The sequence below is a fragment of the Myotis davidii genome, unplaced genomic scaffold (assembly GCF_000327345.1).
Source record: "Myotis davidii unplaced genomic scaffold, ASM32734v1 scaffold653, whole genome shotgun sequence".
NCBI classification, from domain to species: Eukaryota; Metazoa; Chordata; class Mammalia; order Chiroptera; family Vespertilionidae; genus Myotis; species Myotis davidii.
In genome coordinates, this window is record NW_006285129.1 from 1234321 (window position 1) to 1257815 (window position 23495).

At 37.6% G+C, this 23495-nt stretch overlaps 1 protein-coding gene across 1 annotated transcript in view; it reads left to right on the forward strand.

Moving 5' to 3' along the window:
• Positions 1-7111: 7111 nt before the first annotated feature.
• The window catches only part of SNX27 (sorting nexin family member 27), a 32977-nt gene continuing 16593 nt past the window's right edge, over positions 7112-23495 (forward strand). Inside the window, exons 1-6 of the mRNA XM_006755710.2 lie at positions 7112-7390; positions 14936-15128; positions 16669-16733; positions 18396-18500; positions 20323-20401; positions 22218-22381. Coding sequence (XP_006755773.1) covers positions 7127-7390; positions 14936-15128; positions 16669-16733; positions 18396-18500; positions 20323-20401; positions 22218-22381 — 870 coding nt within the window. The 5' untranslated portion in view covers positions 7112-7126. The remainder of the gene's footprint in view (positions 7391-14935; positions 15129-16668; positions 16734-18395; positions 18501-20322; positions 20402-22217; positions 22382-23495) is intronic.

The following is a 23495-nucleotide window of genomic DNA, read 5'->3' on the forward strand; positions in this document are numbered from 1 at the left end:
TACATATCTGACGCTGATGCTTTATTTTATTGCTCCATTTCTAGCTTTTGCCATTCATTGGTAGTCCTTACAGTTGGCTCCTGTCCCTTTGCCATATCCCCATCAGTGTGTGTTTTTGTTTTGTTTTGTTTTTGAGTACTGCCTTACTTTCTGCCACTACAAAATGATCCAGGCTCATCTGTGTATTTCCTGTTCCAGTCCTAGAATCAGCCTTTTCTCCAAAGTATCCTGTTTCTTTTTATTGGAGAATGGTATTAGAAACCAAGACCTGGGTGCTAGGTGTGGTCATTGCTACTAGGGTATAGTTTCTTTCTGGCCCTCTCAGCTAACAAAGAAATGTGTGTGTGTGTGTGTGTGTGTGTGTGTGTGTGTGTCTTTCTGTGTGTAACCATCTGTATCTGTATTAAGTTAAATATGGGTTCTTACTGATGTCTGGCTTTACTCCATTAACATATGGATCATTTTGATTCCCTCCCCTTGTAGATCTGTATATTTCCACACTAACAGTGAGAAACTTGGCTTCCCACATCCACCGTTCATTTACTTAATTGTCCAATTCCAGTATACATGTATAGCAATATCAGAATTTTTACCCCGTGGGAAATAACTTTATCGACAAATACAGCACTTATGTGCAGTCCCTATTGCCTTTAGCCTTATGGGTTTCATTAATTTCCAGTTACTTAGGTCTGTACCTTTCCTCCCACCCCCTTCAGTAAGGTTGTTTGAAATGTATTTGAAATATAGTTAGATTCTCTTATTATAGTCTGGGATTCCCACACCTACTAACTGATTTATTCCCTATTGTTGACTTTTTAAAAAATAAGAACAGAAATTCAGAAACAACCTAAATAATGATGAATGTGTTTGTGCCAGTTTTTTTGAGTTCAGGATTATTTCATTGTTCTTAAAGATACTTGAGAGTGGGCTATATACCACTGTAAAATTCTTGCCCTCACCGAGCTCACATTTTGATGATTTCCTTAGGATAAATTTCTCTCTTTTTAAAAAATATTGTATTGATTTTTTACAGAGAGGAAGGGAGAGGGATAGAGACTTAGAAACATCGATGAGAGAGAAACATCAATCAGCTGCCACCTGCACATTCCCCACTGGGGATATGCCTGCAAGCAAGGCACATGCCCCCAACTGGAATCAAACCTGGGACCCTTCAGTCCGCAGGCCGACACTCTATCCACTGAGCCAAACCAGTCAGGGCAGGATAAATTTCTTGTAATACCATTTGAGTGGAAAGAATATGAACATTTTTATGACTTTAAGTGCACATTACCAGTAAAATTACTTTCTAAAAGGAAGGATTTGTCTTATCCTATATTATAAAAGGCTAATATGCAAATTGTCCCTTCGACCTGGAGTTCTACGGGGAGTTTGACCAGGGAGTGGGACTGGCTGGCCAACTGCCCACAGCCCCTCCCCCTGCTGGCCCCACACCCAATCGCCCTCTCCACCCATCAGTGCGGGCTGGCCGGAGCCCACCTGTGCATGAATTCGTGCACTGGGCCTCTAGTTTATATATCGTCATCATCTCATTTTTATATGTTATAAGTTTACATTAAAAGTAATTTAGATATGTGCTTTTAAAATTGTTGACCAGATTTTTTGTTTATTAGAAAAAGTTGAAATATTTTAGAATCCTTTGGCAGTTACTTTCTCTAGTTGTATTTCTCTTGTCCTATCAATAAATTAGCTGTTCCAAAATGTAAGGTGCAAAATGTTTCTGAAACAAAATTCCAAAAATTTTTTTAATTTTATTTTTCAATTACTTTTTTATTAGTTTTTTATTAGTTAATTAGTTTTTAATTAGTTTAATTATTTTTTATTAGTTTTAGGTGTACAGCATAGTGGATAGAAGTGTTACCCCTATATTTCCACTACCCACCCGGCAACATATTAGCTATTATAATATTGACTATATTCTCTATGCTGTCCTTTACATCTTTGTGATTATTTTGTAACTACCAGTTTGTACTTCTTAATCCCTTCACCTTTTTCACCGAGTGGCAACCATTGTCTGTTTACTACATTTAAGACTATTTTAGTTTTGTTTGTTCATTAATTTTGTTCTTTAGATTCTACATATAAGTAAAATCATATGGTATTTGTCTTTTTCTGTGTAAGTTATTTCACTTCACATAATACTGTCTAGGTCTATACACGCTGTCGCAAATGGTAAGATTTCCTTTTTTTTAAAAAATGGCTGAGTAATATTCCATTGTATACATGTACCACAACTTTTTTATCCACTCATCTATGGATGGGCACTTGGGTTGCTTCCATATCTTGGTTATTGTAAATAATGCTGTAGTGAATATATTCTTTCAAATTAGTGTTTTGGATTTCTTTGGAGATATATATATATATATATATTTGCTGGATCATAAGGCAGTTTGTTCTCTTTTAAATTTTTTGAGGAACCTCCCTACTGTTTTCCATGTCAGTCAGACTATTTTCTGTCTCACTTCTTTTGCTCAATGTGTTTTAAGATTCATTCATGTTGTCGATATTGGTAGTTTGGTCTTTTTATTGCATGACTATGCCATAGTTTATGCGTTCATCTCTTGATAGCCATTTGACTGTTTTCAGTTTTGGACCACTATGACTAAAGCTTCACTGAACATTCAACTACAGTTGTTTGTGTGGACATATTTTCATTTCTCTGGGGTAAATACTTAGGAATGGAATTGTTGGGTCATATAGTAAATGTATGTTTAGCATTATAAGAAACTGCTAGGTTGTTTTGCTTTATGCTCCCATCAGCAATGTAGGAGAATTTCAGTTCTTCCACACCCTTAGCACAACTTGGCTTTGTCACTCTTTTTTATTTGGACTGTTCTTATGGCTATGTAGTCATTGTGTTTTAATCTACAAAATTGAAAAGTACATCTTAATTATTTGCAGTTATAAGAATTCATTGTCATATTTTTTATAGGCTGCCTCTGAGGGACTAATTATCCTTTAATTAATTTCTTGAATGTCACAAAGGGTCAAAATAATATTTGCTTAGCATGGCTCCTTCTTATAGTACATATAATGATCGGCTCTGTCATATTCCATCCATGTCTAGTTTCATTATATACAGTTTCCTGTACAAGCACTGTACAAAAACAAATCCTGACTATTTAGAGCTTTTTCCTGTTTTTGGGAGTGTTTATATTAGTTTTGCAATTTCCTCAGCTGGCTAACTTTAGTTGAATAAAAGTCTTATTTAAAGCCACTCCCATTAGCTAGCTGAAAGCTTTTCTAATGGGGCCAAATTTTGGTCTTATGTAAAAAATGAAGAGAATTTTGTCTTGCCCAGGTGGCTTGGTTGGTTGGAGCATCATCCCGTATACCAAAAAAAAAAAAGAAAGGAAAAAAAAAAAGGTTGCAGGTTCAATCCCCAGTCAGGGTGTGCATCGGAGGCATATGATCTCTCTCTCTCTCTCTTGCTCTTGCTCTCTCTTTCTCTCTCCCTCTCTTCCTTCCTCTCTAAAATCAATAAAAACATATCCTCAGGTGAGGATAAAGAGAAAAAGAGGAGAATTTTATTAAATTTGCAAGTGTGTCTTTATAGTGCTGAAGACACAGAGTAAATTGAGTATCATCTAGTTGCCTAAGGAAATAAAATTTTGTTGGATTGTTGGAGGTTTTTGGTAGCCTTCTCTCCCTCCCCACATTTTATGAAAAATTTCAAACATACAGGAAACTTGAAGGAATTGCACAATGAATATTTGCATACCTACCATCTATTCTACAATGAACATTTTGCTATGTTTGTTTAATCACTTATCTGTTGAAAATTTTTGATAGTTTAAGCTATTGCCTTTCTTTGTGGAAGAAGCATAGATGGGTAGAACTTACTGGCCAGTAGCTACTTTTGTGTGGTGTAGGATTTAGTGGTTCTTTGATGTCATATGAAGGTGATGATCTTATGATCCCGTTATCATTGGTTGACAGCTCAATGATTTATTTTCAAATGAATTTCAACTAGATGATGTTGCAAAGACAGAAGAAAAGCAAGGGAAATTAGTGGCTTGTAGTATTAGGAGGCCAAAATACTACCAACTTGCTTGCATAACTGATACAAATGCTATCACATGAATAGCTACTATTTATGAAGTGTTTACCATGTTCTAGCTTCATCGCATTTTAGTTCTCACAACATAGCTCTAGGTATTATTAACCCCATTTTATGGATTAGAAATCGAGGATTAGTGAGATTGAATAATGTCTTATCTGTTAAATGGTACACTAGTCAGTCTGACTCCAAAATCTATGCTTTGAACCAGAAGCCTGTGTTGCTGAAAATTCCCTTTACTGCAGAATTTCTAGCTTACATTCATTTATGCCTTCAGAATTGTTCATGGGGCCCCACCTAGTTTGAGCCTGGTGTAGTAGCATTCTTGTGGAAAAAGAGGATGTCATATAAACATTTTTATGACTCTGAAGGCCTCTTAATTCTTGAGGAGGGAGGGCCCTTTATGAAATCAGACATCCTGGGGTTTTTACTGACTTCATTTCATTCTCTGAAGAATGAAAGAATTTCCAGCTTTGTATATTAAATCATGGAATATACAGCATTCCTTCTTTAGCTGCACCAAATAAATACTAGCAAGTGTGTTTAGAATGTGACATTGGTAGTTCTTTTTTTCCTTTTTAAAAGTGGTTTTTGGGATTATAGCCAATTTGAAGCGTGGTCTTACTAAGAAGTGAAATCTAAGCAAGCTCCCTTGCTCCCTTGGCTGCTCTTGAAGTAAGCTTCACTTATATTTTTGTGATGATTTTGGGGGCTTGTTTCTGTGAGTGACCCAAGGAGCAGTGTATTCTAACTTGAAAACTGAATGGGTGGAGGTGCATTGGAAGCAATAGTTTTCAACATTTCTGGAGATTACATACTCCTTTTTGAAGCTGATGAAAGCGGTGGGGCCTCTCCCCAGGGAAAAAATATTGTATATGCACACAAATACAATTTTACATACAAATTTTGTAGGTGTTCACCGACCCCCAAGCCTATCAACAGAGTACCCCAAATTAAAAATCCTTTAACAGAAAAAATTAGGGAGCTGAAAAGTAAGATTTGAGGATCAGTTCTTAAACTTTTTTCCCCCCACAAATATGCAGCTCATAAAATTGCATTAATATAAAAGTCTTGTTTTGATATCCATGGTAGTTTGTTCCATCTCAAAGTATTAGTGTTCTTCACTTTTTTTTTTTTTAACAAGGATATTGTGAACTAGATAAGATTCCTAGGGATAGATGAACTTCTCTGTATTGATTTCCAACTTTTGTTTTTTCAATTTTATTCTATCAGCAAAACATTTTCTCAGAACTTCTACTAAGGCCAAAGATTTAGATGAAATCTTTTGCCAATCCCTAACTTTATTTAGGTTTCTGTTTCTTTTTTAACCAAAATCTCTTTATAACCAACAGGTACATAGTACTTCTTTCCTTTTTATACCTTCTGATATAAGCGTTCAGGCAAGTTACATTTTATTAAGCGTTAATTCTCACAGCAATGCTGTTAAGGACTTATTATTGCCCCCATTTTACAGATGCGGAAAGCAACACTAAAAACGGTTAAGTAACTTGATCAAGACCAATTCTGATAATAAAAAAGGCAGAGTTGGGATTTGTAGATCTAGCTCCAAAGCCCGTTTTCTTTTTATTTTATCCCGCTCTCTGATCAGAGGTGACCATTTTTACCTGGTCATTAGTCTGATCTGACTGGAATTTTAAAAGTCCAAATTTCCATCAGAGGAAGAGGCTCTTTATTTTCTTGGAGAGCTAGCTAGTTGTAAAATTACTGGTGTGTGTGTGTGTGTGTGTGTGTGTGTGTGTGTGTAAGTTATTTAGGTTGTGCAATGTCAAGAGTGCTGAATTTTACTAGCTAGATTGTTAAACCCAACATAAGGAAGGAGGCTAGATCTTCTGTCTGTTCTGTTTATATAAATGGATGTTTCGGATACCAGATTCTGACAGAGACAATGCCAGCGATTGGAAAGTTTGTAGAACACTTATTACTAAACTTAGCATCATTTTCAGGAAGGTAAAATTGTAATGGTTTGGAACAGGACTGAAAAAGTTTAAAGGGTAGATAAGATTCTATCAAATTGACTAAAGGCCAGGTATGTATTTCTGAACTCTCTTGGGAGAGCCATGGAGGGAACTTCTGGGCCCGCCAGCTGCCTAGTGGTTTTTGCTGAGACAGCAGGCTGGGTCAGCATTCTGGGAAGGTAGTTCGGTTTGCTGAGTGAGTTTTGTGAGACTCAGCATCTTTCTTGACGAAATTATTGTTCTTCCAAACCTCATACTTTTCCTGGTTTCAGCCATTTTAAACAGAGAAATAGGAAGGAGAATGAGTAGGTTGCTTTACTCTATAGCCTTGGATGTATATTTTTTAGTGTGAACTAAGATCACAGGGCTTTAAGTGAGCTAGCACAGAGCAGAAAATTAGCAGATAGAATTCTAAGAGAGATGAAGAGAAATGATTGTGAGAACAAAAGAAGTTAGATCAGATAATTTAACTTTAGAGGGATTATTGCATTGCCTTTTGAAAAACTAATGTATGTGAAGATATAAACCATTTAAGTCCCAAGGTAATGAAACTTGTCATAAAGGAAAATAAAGTTGACTAATTTGAAGATATGGGGGGAAATCAGATATAAATGTAAAAGAATTATCTTAAGCCATACTTTTTGAGTCTTTATAAAATAAGGGAATGCATTTTGTGGAAAATTCCTTTCAACAGACTTTCTAGGATATTTAAAAAGGACCAAATACAGTTCAAATGGCAGGATTATTAAAAGCCACTTTGTGTCATATACATGATTAGTTAGGACGAGGATATCGGACTATCAAGCTTTAAAAGCTTTGTTTTCTCCTCAGCTTCACTCTCCTTCCCATTTGTTTTCCTGAAGCTGTGTGTGGGATTCTGGCATAGAGGAAGGGTAGGTTCTCTCACCTGTTTCCATTCCCCCACCCCCAGCCTTAAGCACATTAAGATCTATAAAAATAGAAACAGCTTTTCTGGAACCACATTAATCTTTTGATTTTATGGTTCATTCTGTGTGACACTGGAGTGGGGGCAGGAGGGTGGAGATACAAAGTGTTTGGACCCTTCTGGTTTATGGGATTGTCTTTTTCCCTTTTTCCCCTTAGGAACGGCGTGAATGTTGAGGGGGCAACACACAAGCAGGTGGTGGACCTGATCCGAGCAGGCGAGAAGGAATTGATCTTGACAGTGTTATCTGTGCCTCCTCATGAGGCAGATAACCTAGATCCCAGTGACGACTCGTTGGGACAATCATTTTATGATTACACAGAAAAGCAAGCAGTGCCCATATCGGTCCCCACATACAAACATGTGGAGCAGAATGGTGAAAAGTTTGTGGTGAGTGTCAGCCCAGTTCGACCCTCAAACATCTAGCTTTTGTTTCCCCTAATCTTATCATTTATGACATATATTAGAGCACTAGAATAAGTGACTACAACAGGTCAGTTTGCCTACCAGGAAGGTGGGTTTACACATAAATCAAAGACACTAAACTTGATTTATTGTGCAGGCGTGAGCTATAGTAATGAAGAATTCTATAGTTCTTTTTGTTTTTGTACTTTCTAAAAAAGGTATTGATTTTTAGAGAGGAGAAGGGTAATAGGGAGAGAAATATCAATATATCAGTTTGTTGTGCCACTTTTTATGCATTTATTGCTTGCTTCTTTTATGTGTCCTGACTGGGGATTGAACCCACAATCTTGGTGTATTGAGACAACGCCCTAACTAACTGAACTACCCGACCAGGGCGAGACCTATTTCTGATTAAGCATAATTGAATTTCATTCCCTTCAGTTTTAAGTTTTGTTTGTTTGGTTTTTCATTGGTTGCCATACCTTTCACTGTTGACTCTGTAGAGCTATAGAGTAAGATTAATTTTAAAAAGTGGTGTACTCCAGAATATTTGGGTAATTCAGTTTGTCAACTTCAGAACCTACAAATGCCCTGTTTCTCTTCAGACCTTGTTCTTTTTCATTTTCTTTGGAGATAGCTGTGTGAATGATTAACTCTGGTTTTTCCCAAGTCCTAATTATATTCTGAATGTAATTCATGCAAGTTATTTTATCCATTTCCATTCTGTTGCTGTTGTAGATCTGCAGGAAGCCCATCTTGAATTCTGGGTGACATATGCCAGTCCCTTTCCTGATTGCCTTTGTTCTTCAAAACCTAATTGCCGCTGAGAGCCCAATCTACCTAATTTTTCTTTTGGTTGCAGTATGCTTTATTTGCCTTTGTAAAAAAAATGCCCTGGCTGAGTGGCTCAGTTGGTTGGAACATCGTCCCATACATAAAAAAGTTCAGGTTCGATTCCTCTCTGGGAACATGCCTAGGTTGCAGGTTCAATCCCCTGTCGAGGCTTATAGGGGGGCCAACCAATAGATGTTTCTTACATTGATGCTTCTCTCTTCCTCTGTCCCTTCCTCTCTAAAAAGCAGTAAAAATATATCTTCAGGTGAGGATTTAAAAAAAAGGCAGTGAATACTGTTAGGTATAAACAGACTACATGTATTTAAAGCTGACCTGCTAACTGAAGTTGCAGTCTCTGACACTGAGATTTGTCCCCGGTATAGGAATGGACCACTAGATATTTATGGTACATTCTCTTTAGTGGGGAGATGAGAAGAACAAGGAAGCTAGAAAAGTTCAGAAGGATCAAATGTTTGACTAATCTGCAATTTAGCTGGAGATGATAGCACATGGATTTTATGCCAGTCTGGACTATGTATTCTCAGAAGCATACACATAAAATTTAGAGTTTTGGGTTTTACAAGTGCTATCCTTTGAATCATAGGAAGTAGAAATCAAGGTCAGGTTCTAAGGTAGAGCACTTTGGATGTTGAGACCCTTTTGGGAATTAACAAAGACTTTGGGAACCTCTGTAGATTTCAGAAAAAGATGGATATTACTAATTGTTTTATTTTTAAAAATTTTATTGTTGACATTATTACATATGTCTCCCATTTTTCCTTCTTTGCCTCCTCCACCCAGACCCCACCCTCCCCTCTCTCTGTCCCTAACTACACTGTTGTCTGTGTTCATGGCTATGCATATATGTTTTTGGCTATTCTCTTCACCTTCCTTCATCACGTCTGCCTCACCTACCTCCCTTCTGGCATCTGTCAGACTGTACCATGTATCCACGACTCCAGTACTATTTTGTTCGTCATTTTATTTTGTTCATTAGATTCCACATATAAGTGAGATATGGTATTTGTTTTTCTCTGGCTGGCTTATTTTGCTTAGCATTATAATCCCCATATCTGTCACAAAAGGTGAGTTCCTTCCTTTTTACAGCTGTGTAGTATTCCACAGCTTTTTTATCCACTCATCTACTGATGGGCACTTGGACTGTTTCCAGATCTTAGCTGTTGTAAGTAACATTGTTATGAACATAGAGGTGCATACATTCTTCCTGATTGGTGTTTTGAGATTCTTAGGCTATATTTCCAGAAATGGGATCACTGGGTCAAAAGGCAGTTCCATTTTTAATTTTTTGAGAAAATCCCATAGTGTTTCCCACAGTAGCTGTACCAGTCTGCATTGCCACCAATAGTGCACTAGGGTTCCCTTTACTCCATATCTTCTCAGCACTTGTTGTTGTTTGATTTATTGATGATAGTCATTCTGGCAGGTGTGCAGTGATATCTCATTGTAATTTAATTTGCATCTCTCTTATGATTAATGATGTTGAGCATTTTTTCATATGTCTATTGGCTCTATGTCCTCTTTAGAGAAGTGTCTATTCAGGTCCTTTGCTCAGATTTATTTTAAATATGTTTTATTGATTTTAGAGACAGAAGAAGGCAGAGGGGGAGAGAGAAAGAGATATTAATTGTCTGCCTCCTGCATGTCTCCCACTAGGGATTAAGCCTGCAACCCGGGCATGTGCTCTGACCAGGAATTTGAAAAATTGGGTTGTCTTATTATTAGTTGTAAGAGTTCTTTATGAATTTTGGACATAAGTCTTTTATCAGGCATATAGGTGTTTTGTGAAATATGTCACCCAGTCTGTGGCTTGCCTTTTTATTTCATTTTTAATAGTGTCTTTCAAAGAACATAGATTTTAAATTTTGTCAGTTTGTCCAGTTGATAAGTTATTTTCATTTATAGATAATGCTTTTTGCATTCTAAGAAGTTTGCTTAACCCAGGGGCACAAATCTTTTTTTTTTAATAAAAGTTTTACCTTTGTTTTTGTAATAACTTTATTGACGTATGATTCACATATCATAAATTCACCCATTTTAATTGTACAGTTCAGTAGTTCTTAGTATGTTCACAGAGTTGTGCAACCATAACCACAGTCAATTTAGAACATTTTTATCACCTAAAAAAGAAACTCCATACCATTTAGCCATCATTCTTCATACCTCCCATTCCCACCAGCCCTAGGTAACTGCTAATCTACTTTTTGTCTATATAGAATTGCCTGTTCTAGACATTTCATATAGATGAAATCAGATGTGTTTTCAAGGTTTATCTATGTTGTAGCTTTGTTTCAGCCAAAATAAACTTCCATTGTATGGATATGCCACATTTGATTTATCTGTTTGTCAGATGATGAACATTTGGGTTGTCTACTTTTTGGCCATTATGAATGATTCTACTATGAGCTTGTGTGTACATATTTTTGTGTGGATATCTGTTTTTATTTCTCTTAGATATATATTTAGGAGTAGAATTGCTGGGTCATATAGTAAGTCTTACATTTAACCTTTCGAGGAAATGCCAGACGGTTTTCCAAAGTGGCTGCATCATAGTTTTCATTCTTATGGTTAGGTCTATGATTCTTTTTTTTTTTTTGTTAATCTTCTCCCGAGGATATTTTTTCCCATTGTTTTTTTTTAAAGAGACAATGGGGGGGCGGCGTAGAGAGAGAGAGAGAGAGACATCAATGTGAGAGAGACACATCGATGGTTGCCTCCTACACGTGTCCTGACCAGGACCAGGGAATCAAGCCTACAACTGAGGTGTTTGCTATTCTTTGTTCACTTTCTTCTCCTTCTTGTACACCCATGATGTGGATGTTATTATGTTTCATGGTGTCCCAAAGTTCCCTTAAACTATCCTGCTTTTTGTTTCTTTTTTGTTTTTTGTTTCTCTCATTGGGCGTTAAGTCTACTTTGCATCCCAAGGTAGACTTAAACACCCACTGATTCAATCCTATGCTTCATTCAATCTACTGTTAATTCCTTCTAGTGTATTCTTGATGTCAGATATGGTATTTTTCATTTCTGACTGGTTCTTATTCATGGTTTCTATTTCCCTTTTCATACTGTTGTGGTTCTCACTAAAGTTTCCTTATAGTTCTTACTAAGCTTTTTGAACATCCTTATAACCATTACTTTGAACTCTATATCTGATAAATTGCTTGCCCTCCATTTCATTTAGCTCTTTTTATGTAGATTCCTCCTTTTCTTTCATTTGGGGGTTGTTTCTTTGTCCCCCAGTTTTTGCTCTCTCTTTGTGTTTGTTTCTATGTATTAGATAGAAATGCTGTGCCTCCTAGTCTTTGTGTGGTGTCCTTATGTAATAAGTGTCCTACGGGACCCAGTGGCACAGTCTTCTTGATTTTCTGAGCTGGATGCTCTAGGAATGCTCCTTGTCTGGATTTAGTGGGCCCTCCTGTTGTAATTGGGTCTTAATTGCTGTTGGCCCATTTTTGTGTGGGATCAACCCTAAGACTTACTGTGAGGCTCAACTCTGACCACATCATGCAGTTTGTTGTGCTGGTACTGACAGAATAAAACAAGACAAGGTCAAGCCAAAAAAACAAAAAACAAAAAAACAAGACAAGCCAAAACCGGTTTGGCTCAGTGGATAGAGGGTCGGCCTGCGGACTGAAAGGTCCCAGGTTCGATTCCGGTCAAGGGCATGTATCTGGGTTGCGGGCACATCCCCAGTAAGAGATGTGCAGGAGGCAGCTGATCGATGTTTCTCTCTCATCGATGTTTCTAACTTTCTATCTCTCTCCCTTCCTCTCTGTAAAAAATCAATAAAAAAATACATTAAAAAAAAAAAAGACAAAAACAATAACCCAACAGCAGCAACAAAAAGAATAAGAAAAGAAAAAAAATACAATAAAAGTCAAAAGAAAAAAGAATAAGATAAGAAAATATATGAAGGGAAAGTAGAAAAAAAAAGGAAGAAAAGATTAGGAAAAGAAAACCAGGGGATAATTCTAAAAAACAAAAAAGGAAGAAAACAGAATTAGAAAAGGAAAGAAATATGAAATATTAAGGAAAAAAAGGGAAGAGAAATAGCAAAAAAATAAAATAAAAATAAAGAAAAAAGTGAAGTGTGTTGGATCCTGCTCTGATGCTGTCCAAAGTCGGCCATTTGGTCTGCAGGTTCCTGGCCTCCTGGCAACTTGTCCTCAGCTACACGGGATCCACAGTATGTGAATGCCTCTGCGGGGCTTGGCTGCACCAGCAGGGGGCCCAGGGGCAGGTCAGCAAATGTCCCAAGGTTCTGTCTCTGCTTGTCTCTCTCTGCTGGCCAGCTGCCAGGCTTAGACACTGAAAAGGCTAGTCCCGGAAAAAGCCTCTGGAATAATCAGGAGGATGGAGTTAGTTACTGATTTCACATGATGGGGAGTGACGATCAAACTTATGGGAAGATGGTATTTTTCCTTGCCCTGGAGCCACAGGTCTGAGTCTGTTCCAGATTTTCTCTGACCTCAGCAGGGTAGCCCCTAGTACTCAGGCAGGTGGAGCCTAAGAAGCTCAGAGATTGGGTCTGCTAGAGATTGGGGGAAGGTGGTATTTCTGTTGGCTCTCCTGTGAAGTTCCCTGGAAAGTGTGGGGCATGACCCTATCCCAAAGCAACCACTGAGAAACCCTGAAACTGCCCGGCCTTCTTAGACCAAACTTACGCCACTCACTCCTCAGCGGCATTTAAAGTGCAGGGTGAAGTGAGGAGGATTCTAGTCGGCTGCATGAGCAGAATGCATTGTACTTTAGAGAGCTGTGATGACAATACTTGGTAATATGTAGGATTCATTACAATCAGTTACAAATTTGAGTGATAATCACAGGAAGAAAACACATTGATTAGGATCATACACATTCCTGCATGCTATTTGATAGTGATTAGAGGCTTTGCTTTTAATTGGGGAGGTATCATAGGGGGATAGTTGGGGGGGAAGTGAATGAATAAATTATTTTATTTTTGCATTTAATTCATGCTTCCTAAATCACAGAAACATGGAAAAGGTTCTTCTTGAACTTGAAGGAAAGGCTTAGGCTATACATTCTCAGTGATTAATTCTTTTTTTTGTGTGTTTTGTTAATCCTCATCAGAGGATACCTTTTCCATTGATTTTTTAGAGAGAGTATGTAGGAGGGAGGGAGAGGAAAAAAGGGGGGGGGCACATCCATGTGGAAGAGACATATCAATTGGTTGCCTCCCACATGTGTCCCTGATTAGGACCAGGGATATAATAACCTGTAACCCAGGTATGTGCTCTTCACAGTGACCCTTCGGTGCACCGGGCGACACTAAACACTGTCAGGGCTCAGTGATTAACTCTTTTTTTAAAAAATATATTTTATTGATTTTTTACAGAGAGGAAGGGAGAGAGATAGAGAGTTAGAAACATCGATGAGAGAGAAACATCGATCAGCTGCCTCCTGCACATCTCCCACTGGGGATGTGCCCGCAACCCAGGTACATGCCCTTGACCGGAATCGAACCTGGGACCTTTCATTCCGCAGACCGACGCTCTATCCACTGAGCCAAACCAGTTTTGGCAATGATTAACTCTTGATTACATGAATAGATGACCTGTTTTGTATACATTCAAAATTCTGAATGACTTTTGCTAAGCTATAATGTGATTTGGGACTAAAATTCCTATCTCTGCATTATTTTATAAGTTCTAAGAATACAAAGTAACTTGGATTATTTGATGATTTTTGATTACACATCCCACCACTTTCCTTTATAAGGACACATATTCAAGAATTGCACATGCATGCATTCATTTCTTTATCAAATATTTGCTGAGTGCCTGCTATGTGCCAGATGTCTTGTTCTAGAAACTTGGCATGCCTTTGAGCAATAGACAAAAATTTGTACTCATTTCTTTATGAGGATTATAACTTCATTATTATGAGGAGGTCCTTAGGGTACACTTATTCTTTAATTTCTCGTTAACCCTGTTTTAATGATGGAAGGCAGAGGATCAAAACTAGGTATTTTTCTTCAGGAAAGAAATTTTTGAAAAAAATCTATTTGATAACAAAAAAGCCACTATTGCTTACATCATCGTTAGCCTTTTTTAAAAAATATTTTTATTGATTTCAGAGAGGGAAGGAAAGAGAGAGAAACATTAATGATGAGAATCATTGACCGGCTGCCTCCTGCATGCCCCCACTGGGGATCAAGCCCCCAACCTGGGCATGTTCCCTTGACTGGAATCGAAACTGGGACCCTTCAGTCCACAGGCCTATGCTCTATCCACTGAGCCAAACCAGCTAGGGCCCTTTTCTTTGGACGTTTGGGCCACACACAAATATCAGTGGCATACTTGACGATTAACAAGAACAGTTTGCGTACTTGTTCATTCACAGTATTTACCATGTTCGCGTCAAATGACTTTTAACTTTCTGAAAATAAAATCTACCCTTAAAGCTGATAATTACCATTGAAGATATTTAAAACAGTGTGTTGGATGTAATTTTAATAGCAAAAATAAGATCATGGTCCCTTTTATACATTTAATTTCTGGCATATTTACTAAAAATAAGTCTTATTTTTACAGTGACCTTGAACATATTCTCTGTTAGATGCATACCTCAACAATATCAATCTGAGCCTGACTGTTGATGGTTCTATGATTTAAGTTTTATTAAATAGGCTGTTTTTGTTCTTCTCCTCGCCAGGTATACAATGTTTACATGGCAGGGAGGCAACTGTGTTCTAAGCGGTACCGGGAGTTTGCCATCCTACACCAAAACCTGAAGAGAGAGTTTGCCAACTTTACATTTCCCCGACTTCCAGGGAAGTGGCCATTCTCTTTATCAGAACAGCAATTAGATGCCCGACGACGAGGGTTGGAAGAATATCTAGAAAAAGGTAAGCCGGCCTGTTAAACTCTGCTGTCTTGAGTAGATATAGGACATGTTGCAGCTCTTAAACTGCATAGCTAAGTTTCGTGAAATGCAGTAATGAAAGTAAGTCAAGTTTCTGACTATAGGTGTTGGATGATTTGAGCTTTGAAGCCAAGACTGAATGTCCAGTACAGCGATTAATAGCCTATTCTATTGACTCAATGAGCACATAACAGAAAAAAATGCATAGTTAGTTTTGATTAGGACCTCTATTTATAGGGTTATATTGTTTGCCAGCAAACACACACAGAGTGACTCAACAGCATGCTGAATTGATTTGGGAGCTAAGTGGGCAGTATCACTGGCATATCCTCCTTGAAAACTCCACATTTCCTCTTGCATGTGTCCAGAGATAGGTTGGCTGAGTTATAGATAACCTAAAGTCCCCTTGTCCTAAGCAGGATAGGTAGAAGTATTGAAACTTATTTGTTATCTTAGGACTTCTAAGCAGTGCATGAGGAGTTTGTGGATGTAGATCCTGAAGCATTTGCTTATCTAGAAAGTTGGGGAAAAGGACACAGATATCCCCCCAAAATAGTTCATTTTCTTGCTTCACTACATTATAGAGTTAACATACTTTGCTGGCTAAGCAACGGGCTTTTCTTTAAAATACAAATTTAATAGAATAATGGTCGTATGTGGTATTTTGTAATCCTGTGCCCTTGTGTCCTTGAGTAAGAACTAATTGACCTAGTTGAAATTTTTTTTTTAACTTTGGTAGAGAACTTTATCCCTGAAGAAAAATTACTTTCACCATAGAAGTAGTGAAACCTCCTCATTTGTTTTTAGCTTTTTTTCTGGCATGAAATGGCCTCTAAACACAGCCCTTGGGAAATGAGAAATGGTACAATTTTTTAAAAATAAAATGAAGTAAAATCATCAGTGTCATTTGCCATCCTCGTGAGAGTGTCAGGAAATTAACTTCCGTAGGTTTAGACGATTAGCTGTCCACCTGCCTGCTTTCCTTTTTCCTTCCCTCCTTTCTTTTTGTTGTTGTTTTGAAGCTCAAATTAGTGAGGTGACAAGATGTGCTCAGCTTGATAATTAATTAATTACCTACTCATTTCCCCCAAAATGGCTTTAAATGTTGATGATTCTCTAGCTAGCCTGTTCCTAGGCCAAGTAGATATCTTTCCTTTTGTTTTTCAGTTTTGTGTTTGGTTTATTTCTAACTGATCTTAGCCTTGCTCTGCTGTCTAGCTTGTTAATAGTTCACACAAGACTATGAAGTTAGATTTACTGAACTTTTATTTCCCCTTTTTTTGGGTGACTTCCTTTGGCTGTTTAATATTTTTAGCAAGCTATATTTTTGTACATTCTGTTACTTCTCCTAGTTCATATTGATATGAATAGTTTCTTGTGTCTTAAAGTATCATATGTTAGAGATGACATACTACCTCAGCATTGCCTGGTACTAATGATTTACACTTAAACCTTGATATGTACTTGACTTTATATTCTTGATTTTAGAGCCTCATGGCAAAGTCTATCTTTGTTTTCTGCAGTGTGCTCAATACGAGTCATTGGTGAGAGTGACATCATGCAGGAATTCCTGTCCGAATCGGACGAGGTAAGTGACTACTCCTACAGTGACTGTTTACCTCGTGGCTCATTGTGAGAGAAACAAATTAAAGATGTCGACTATGGAAAATGCCTATTTTTCAATCTTTTCCTGTGTGTCCTGCTTATCCTCCAAGAGCTAGTGCTAGGTCCACCTTCTCTTGGAAGCTTTCCCTGTTACTCAAATCATCGATTTTTCATTCCACCAAGAACTTTTGCAGTCAGTACAAATTATCATGTTGGAATCTCTCATTCTCTAATTTTTATATATATGCTCAGACTGTTACTTTATATTTTTAGTGTGAGCTACCTGTAGGTAAGACTTAAATCGGTTTTTAGCTTTATTGAGGTATAATTGACAAATTGGATTTGTATATATTTGAGGTATACAACTTGATGTTTTGATGTATGTGTACATTGTGATGATCACCATAATCAAAGTAATTAACGTATTTATCACCTCGTTGCTCCTTTTTTCCTTTTTTGGTGAGAGCACTTAGATGTACAAATTTTAGCGAATTTCAGTATACAATACAGTATTGTTAACTGTGGTCACCATGCTATACATGAGAACTCCAGAACAAGAGCTAAATCTTGATCATCTTTATATTCCCAGTGACTTATAACAGTGTCAGGCATATTGTAGGTGCTTAATAAATATTAACTGATAGAAGAATTAATATGTAATACAAAGTAATGTTTAGGATGGTTTTAGGCAATAAATAGTACTTATTTTTTTAATGGTAAATGAAGATGGACTTGTTCTTACATAGTTGTTTCTCTAATAAAGATGACAAGGTCAGAAATCTGTTAAGGAATGTGTTAATCATCAAAACCAGTGAGAGTGAATGATTTCTTTGGAATTAAGGAGAATAAGTACTGTTTACTCTTTGCTAGAAGAAAATTGGGCATCAGACTAACTCAGATTCCTGAGTTTCATCCATTTCCTTTCAAGGGTGTCATGATTATTTCAGGATTCAGAAAGGAATTTGTGGTACTTCTTGAGCCAATCTAACATGCCTAACCATATAAAACCAGAGAATATTGGTTGAAACTATAGCTTTTAGTTGTCTTCTTATTTGTGAGTTCTGAATGTTTGAAAATAAGCAAAAACCTCATCTGTGTTTGACCTAGTCTGTTTCACACACGAGTTTTCTGTATTAAAATGTGAACATGACTTCAACATATTTCTCTTCTCCCTGTTCATCGTAAAGATTAACTGCTGCTGCATTCTAAAGTCAGCTTAATGGCTTGTAAATATATTGATTTATAAGGTGTCTTTTCTCCCCTCCCCCCCTTTTTTTTAATATTTTTTGAGAAGTTATTTTTTTTTAATATATTTTATTGATTTTTTACAGAGAGGAAGTGAGAGAGATAGAGAGTTGGAAACATCGATGGGAGAGAAACATCGACCAGCTGCCTCCTGCACACCTCCTACTGGGGATGTGCCCGCAACCCAGGTACACGCCCTTGACCGGAATCGAACCTGGGACCCTTCAGTCCGCAGGCCGACGCTCTATCCACTGAGCCAAACCGGTTTCGGCTTTTCTCCCCTTTTTATTGGAACTCTTTTTCTCTCTATCACGTGTTAAGTTGTTGTTTAGCTTGCATGTTACAAGGAGAATGAGGATATACTGGGTCATAAATTCTTTTTCTGTGTCTTTCTCCCCAGAACTACAATGGTGTGTCTGACGTAGAGCTGAGAGTAGCATTACCAGATGGAACAACAGTCACAGTCAGGGTTAAAAAGAACAGCACTACCGACCAAGTGTATCAGGTAAAGTAAACTTGAGCAAGTAGACTTGACATTGCATGTTTCAAAGCTAAGGAAGAGGATTATATAAATTAATTCACACAAAGTGATTGGAGTATCTAGCTCATAAGTTTATTAAATGTTAGCTACTGTTGTTGATGTTATGATTGTTAATATGAAATTACTTTGTCCTCCTTGAAAGAAAGGTATCCCAGGTAGTAGTGGTTCTGATTAGTCCCCTCGCCCCTTTTAATTGTAAAAAAACTTTATAACGTACATGAAAACAGAATAGGACAATGAATCTGTATCTGTTCATCACTCAGTAGTCATCAAGATTCTTTCACATGTGCACTACATATCCTTTCCCCCCCTTTTTTTGAATATTTTCAACCAAATTTCATGTTATTGGACCTGTGTGTATTTTAGTATACATCTCTATAAAATATGGACATTCTTCCTACATAACCACAAAGCCATTATCAAACCTAAAAAATTAACAATATTTCCTTGATATTAACTAATAACAAACCAACAATCAAATTTTCCCAGTTACCGAATAATGGGTTTTTATAGTTGCTTGGTTAAAATCTGGATCTAAATAGGTCTTTAGATCACTTTTGATTTTTATGTTTGTTTTAAAATAGAGCAGTGTCTCCTCCCTTCTCCAACTTTTTTCCCATGTCCTTGTGTAATTGCAGAAATTGGGTCTGTGTCCTGTGGAATGTCCCACTTTCTGAGTTTACCTGTTTGTTTCTTTTATATATTTGTGTCATGTAGTATGTCTTGCTCTCTCCTTATATTTTTTGTAGATGGAAGTTTTCTCTGGAGGCTTGATTAGATTCAGGTTCAGCTATTTTGATAAGAATACTCCATAATCAGTGTTGAATTCTTCATACTGCTTCTCACCAGGAGGGATACAACATCTGATCTCTCCATTGTAAAGTTCTTCATTGATCTTTTCTCAACGAGTGTATCACTGATGATTGTTCCCTTAACCTGTGGTTTCATTAAGGATTGTAAAGTGTTGATTTTCTAATTCTCTCATATCTTCACATTTATTAACTAGACCAGTGGTTCTCAACCTTCTGGCCCTTTAAATACAGTTCCTCATGTTGTGACCCAACCATAAAATTATTTTCATTGCTACTTCATAACTGTAATGTTGCTACTGTTATGAATCGTAATGTAAATATCTGATATGCAGGACGGTCTTAGGCGACCCCTGTAAAAGGGTCGTTTGACCGCCAAAGGGGTCACGACCCACAGATTGAGAACCACTGAAGTAGACTTATTGTGTAAAGAACTTTTTTTTATCAGCTGTGGGTATTTAGTTATCCTGAAGTACAGTTTTTGGTAAGGGAGGGGTAAATATTTCTTTCCTTTTATTGCCAATTTTCAGAGTAAAGAATTGGTGCCTTAGTTGATTCCAATGATGTCCGATGAGGTTATTTTATTTTTTTAGTATTGTGTTGGTTTTTAGGTACTCAGCATGATTTAATCAATAGCATGTATTGTTTTTGTAATACTCAAATTGTTCCATCTTTGACCAGTAGAAGCTCCTTCATGTCTGCTCAAGTATTCTTTTTTTTCTTTAAATATATTTTTATTAATTTCAGAGAGGAAGGGAGAGGGAGAGAGATAGAAACATCAATGATGAGAGAGAATCATTGATTGGCTGCCTCCTGTACTCCCTACATTGGGGATCAAGCCCACAACCCCTGGCATGTGCCCTGACTGGGAATTGAACTGTGACCTCCTGGCTCATAGGTCAATGTTCAACCACTGAGCCATGCCAGTCTGACTGGTTTAGTTTTCTTGAAACTAATCTATCCTGTTTATACTTTAGGCTATTGCAGCAAAGGTTGGCATGGACAGTACAACAGTGAATTACTTTGCCTTATTTGAAGTGATCAATCATTCCTTTGGTAAGTGCCTGTGACTAACATGAAGTTTTGTTTGGGGGTATTTTATTCTAACACTGTCAGACTGAAGCTCCCAGAAGCTGTCAGTCTGAAACTATTTGCCTAGAAATGAGCTTGCAGACCAGGGGAGATTCTGTTTATTAGGACGGATCCAACAAGCAGACCAGGCAAATCCCCTTAAGTCCAAGTCAGAGAATATCTGGTCACTGTTGATCCTTTTCCTCTTTTGTAAGTATAGGTTACTTGCCCCAAGGGTTGAAGTGGGGTACTTTCACGAGGTCCTTTTAAATCAGAGGTCCAAAAATAATACATTCTAATGAAACAGCCTTAAAGAAAGGGGTGGTTCTATTTAGCAACAATTTGTTTTAGTGTGCTTTGTGTTTTTTGTAGATTTTTAAGATTAGTTTTTTGTTTTCAGGAGTTAAGAAAGAGATAAGTTGCTTAAAAGCCATTGCTTTAATGCATATCTTTTAAGTTTCTTTGTAAATAGATATCCTCCTCCTAGGAAATTTTATTACATCATGACAGGAAGCTTGCCTTATATATTATTTTATGAAAGCTAGGGATGTTCGTCACACTGGTTCCATTGAAACCACAAAGGAGAGGAAGTCTGAGTGCTTGCCCTGCATGACATAGATTTCCTAATTATTTCCTACAGTTTGTGGGTCTTTTCCACACCAAACACACACACACACACGCGCGCGCGCGCACGTGCCAGAAATGACATATTGATTAATCAGATCTTCCTCATCTCAGAAAAGGGGGGAGTTGTTAGGCTTGGGTTGGCCTACTGTCCCAGGTCAATGTAGAATAATGTTCCTATTCTTTATTTTGCCAACTCCCTACAGTCTGATTAGGAGATAGACGTGTTACAAAGGATTGGTAGGGTCACTCTCCCTCCAGGGAGCACGCCCATGCCATTCCACTTTCCCCTCTCCTTCCCCTCCCAGGCACGTGTCCCCTAACCTCTAAGGGACACATGAGACTGCAGCCAGGGGAGCAGTGGGCCTTGTTTCCCTGTCCTAAGTATGTTTTTGCTGCGGACACTAAATTCTTGCTTGTTTTTTAAAAACAAAAGCAAAGCATTGCCAGGGAACCAGGACACTTGGATTCTAATATTCTTCTTCTTTTCTAAACTTTAGTTAATAAATAAAATAGCAAATATTAAATCTGTCTTTTGCAGTGTTAGAAAGCCAAGTAGCCATCAATCAAAAGAAGAAAACTGTCTTTTCAAAGAAAATCAATATAGAAATTAAAAGTGGTAGAGTTTTAGCTTGCTTGTGCATTATTAAAAAGAGGAAGTAACGGTATTCAGAAGACACTTTTCACTGGATGAGTGTCTTAGAGTTGGGGGTGGGGTGGGGAGAGCCTTTCAACTCTAACAATGAAAGCAGTTCATTGAGAATTACCACAGCTGAGACTCTGAAAGCACCATAGCTGGATAAGCGGAGAGGCTTGCTTTAAAGATGTTCCCTGGACATCACTGTAACTTACTAGATGATGGATCAGATATTTTAATAGACTTTGTAGTTGATGCTGTCTGCCGAGTCGGCATGTTAACTGAACAATGTATCATTCAGGTGATAGAAGTCAGGCAGTTTGAGCCCGACTGGCCGTAGTCATAGTTCCCAGGGATAGATTTGGCTGGACACATGATCAGTCCCCAGGAAGTGCTCCGTAACGGAGCTAAGCCAGGGTTCTTGTTAACGATAACCTGCTATTCTTTATCTGGCTGTTTGTATTTTTTCTGCAGTTTACACTAGGGAAATTCCTTATATATCTTTTCACTCTAGCTTTCTTTGTTTTGTCTTCTCTTTAGTACGTAAGCTGGCACCTAATGAATTTCCTCATAAACTCTATGTCCAGAATTACACATCAGCTGTGCCAGGCACCTGCCTGACCATTCGAAAGTGGCTTTTTACAACAGAAGAAGAAATCCTCTTAAATGACAATGACCTTGCTGTTACCTACTTCTTTCATCAGGTAGGTGGATTGGTCTTCTTAGAAAGGCCTGATTTTTTTTTTTTCTGTTTGTATGCAGTGGGTAATTTGCCAATTCAGTGTGAATCCTTGGGTAACCTGCTTTGCCTCCTGAATCATAGTTAAATTTGTAAAATGTGCTGTCCCATGTCACAAAATATAAATAAGCTTAAGAAGTGAAGATATCCTGGAGTTTAAAATATATTTATTTAAGTAACAGAAAATGAGCATTATGGCTATGTACTTTTTAATATAATTTCTATCAAAATTGCACATTCACAGAGTTTAAAGCGTATTCATAGAGTTGAAAGCATCATGTAGTTCTACACAGGTTATTATGAAAAATAGCAGTTGCCCCCACTTATCTTCATCTCCCCACAAAGGCAATCACTTTCACCTCCCTTTAGCTTTGTTTTTTTCTTTCATATTCATGTTGCTTTTATAACTTGGTTATGTTGCTCCTACTTGGTTTTTCAAATTCAGACAGTATCTCTTCATTTCCCACTAAAAAATGAGACTCTAGCCCCATTTTGTTCTCCATTCTTCCTAATACCTGTACCTTTTCATCTCTCCTATCTTCCTGATATAGGCATATTATAATATTGATTAAATCAGTATTCAGTGTTTATATTATTATGACTCTACAAATAACGAATTTATAGCAGAGCCCTGTATTGTTGCAATGAGAACATTAGCTAGGAGTCAGAATATCTGGTTCAAGTGTAGGCTCTACATAGGGCATAATCTTAGCACAGCTTTGCTAAGATCTGTTTCCTGATCATGTAAGTGGAATCATACAGTATTAGCTTTTTATGACTGGCTATTTCACTTAGCATAATGTCTCATTCATGTTATAACAGTAGACAGGATTTCCTTCCTTTTTAAAGCAAAATGTTTCGTTGTATGTATATGTCTCATTTTACTTATCTAGTCATTTGTGGATGGACGTTGGTTCTTTTCCCCATCACTTGGCTATTACGAATACTACTAGGGACCCACTGCACGAATTCATGCACCTTAAAAGGAACTGTGGGCCACGAGGCTGCAGTGGGCACAGGGGCAGGTCTCAGCACATCCTCTGCACCCCCCGCTGGCCCCTCCCACTACGGCCCCCAGT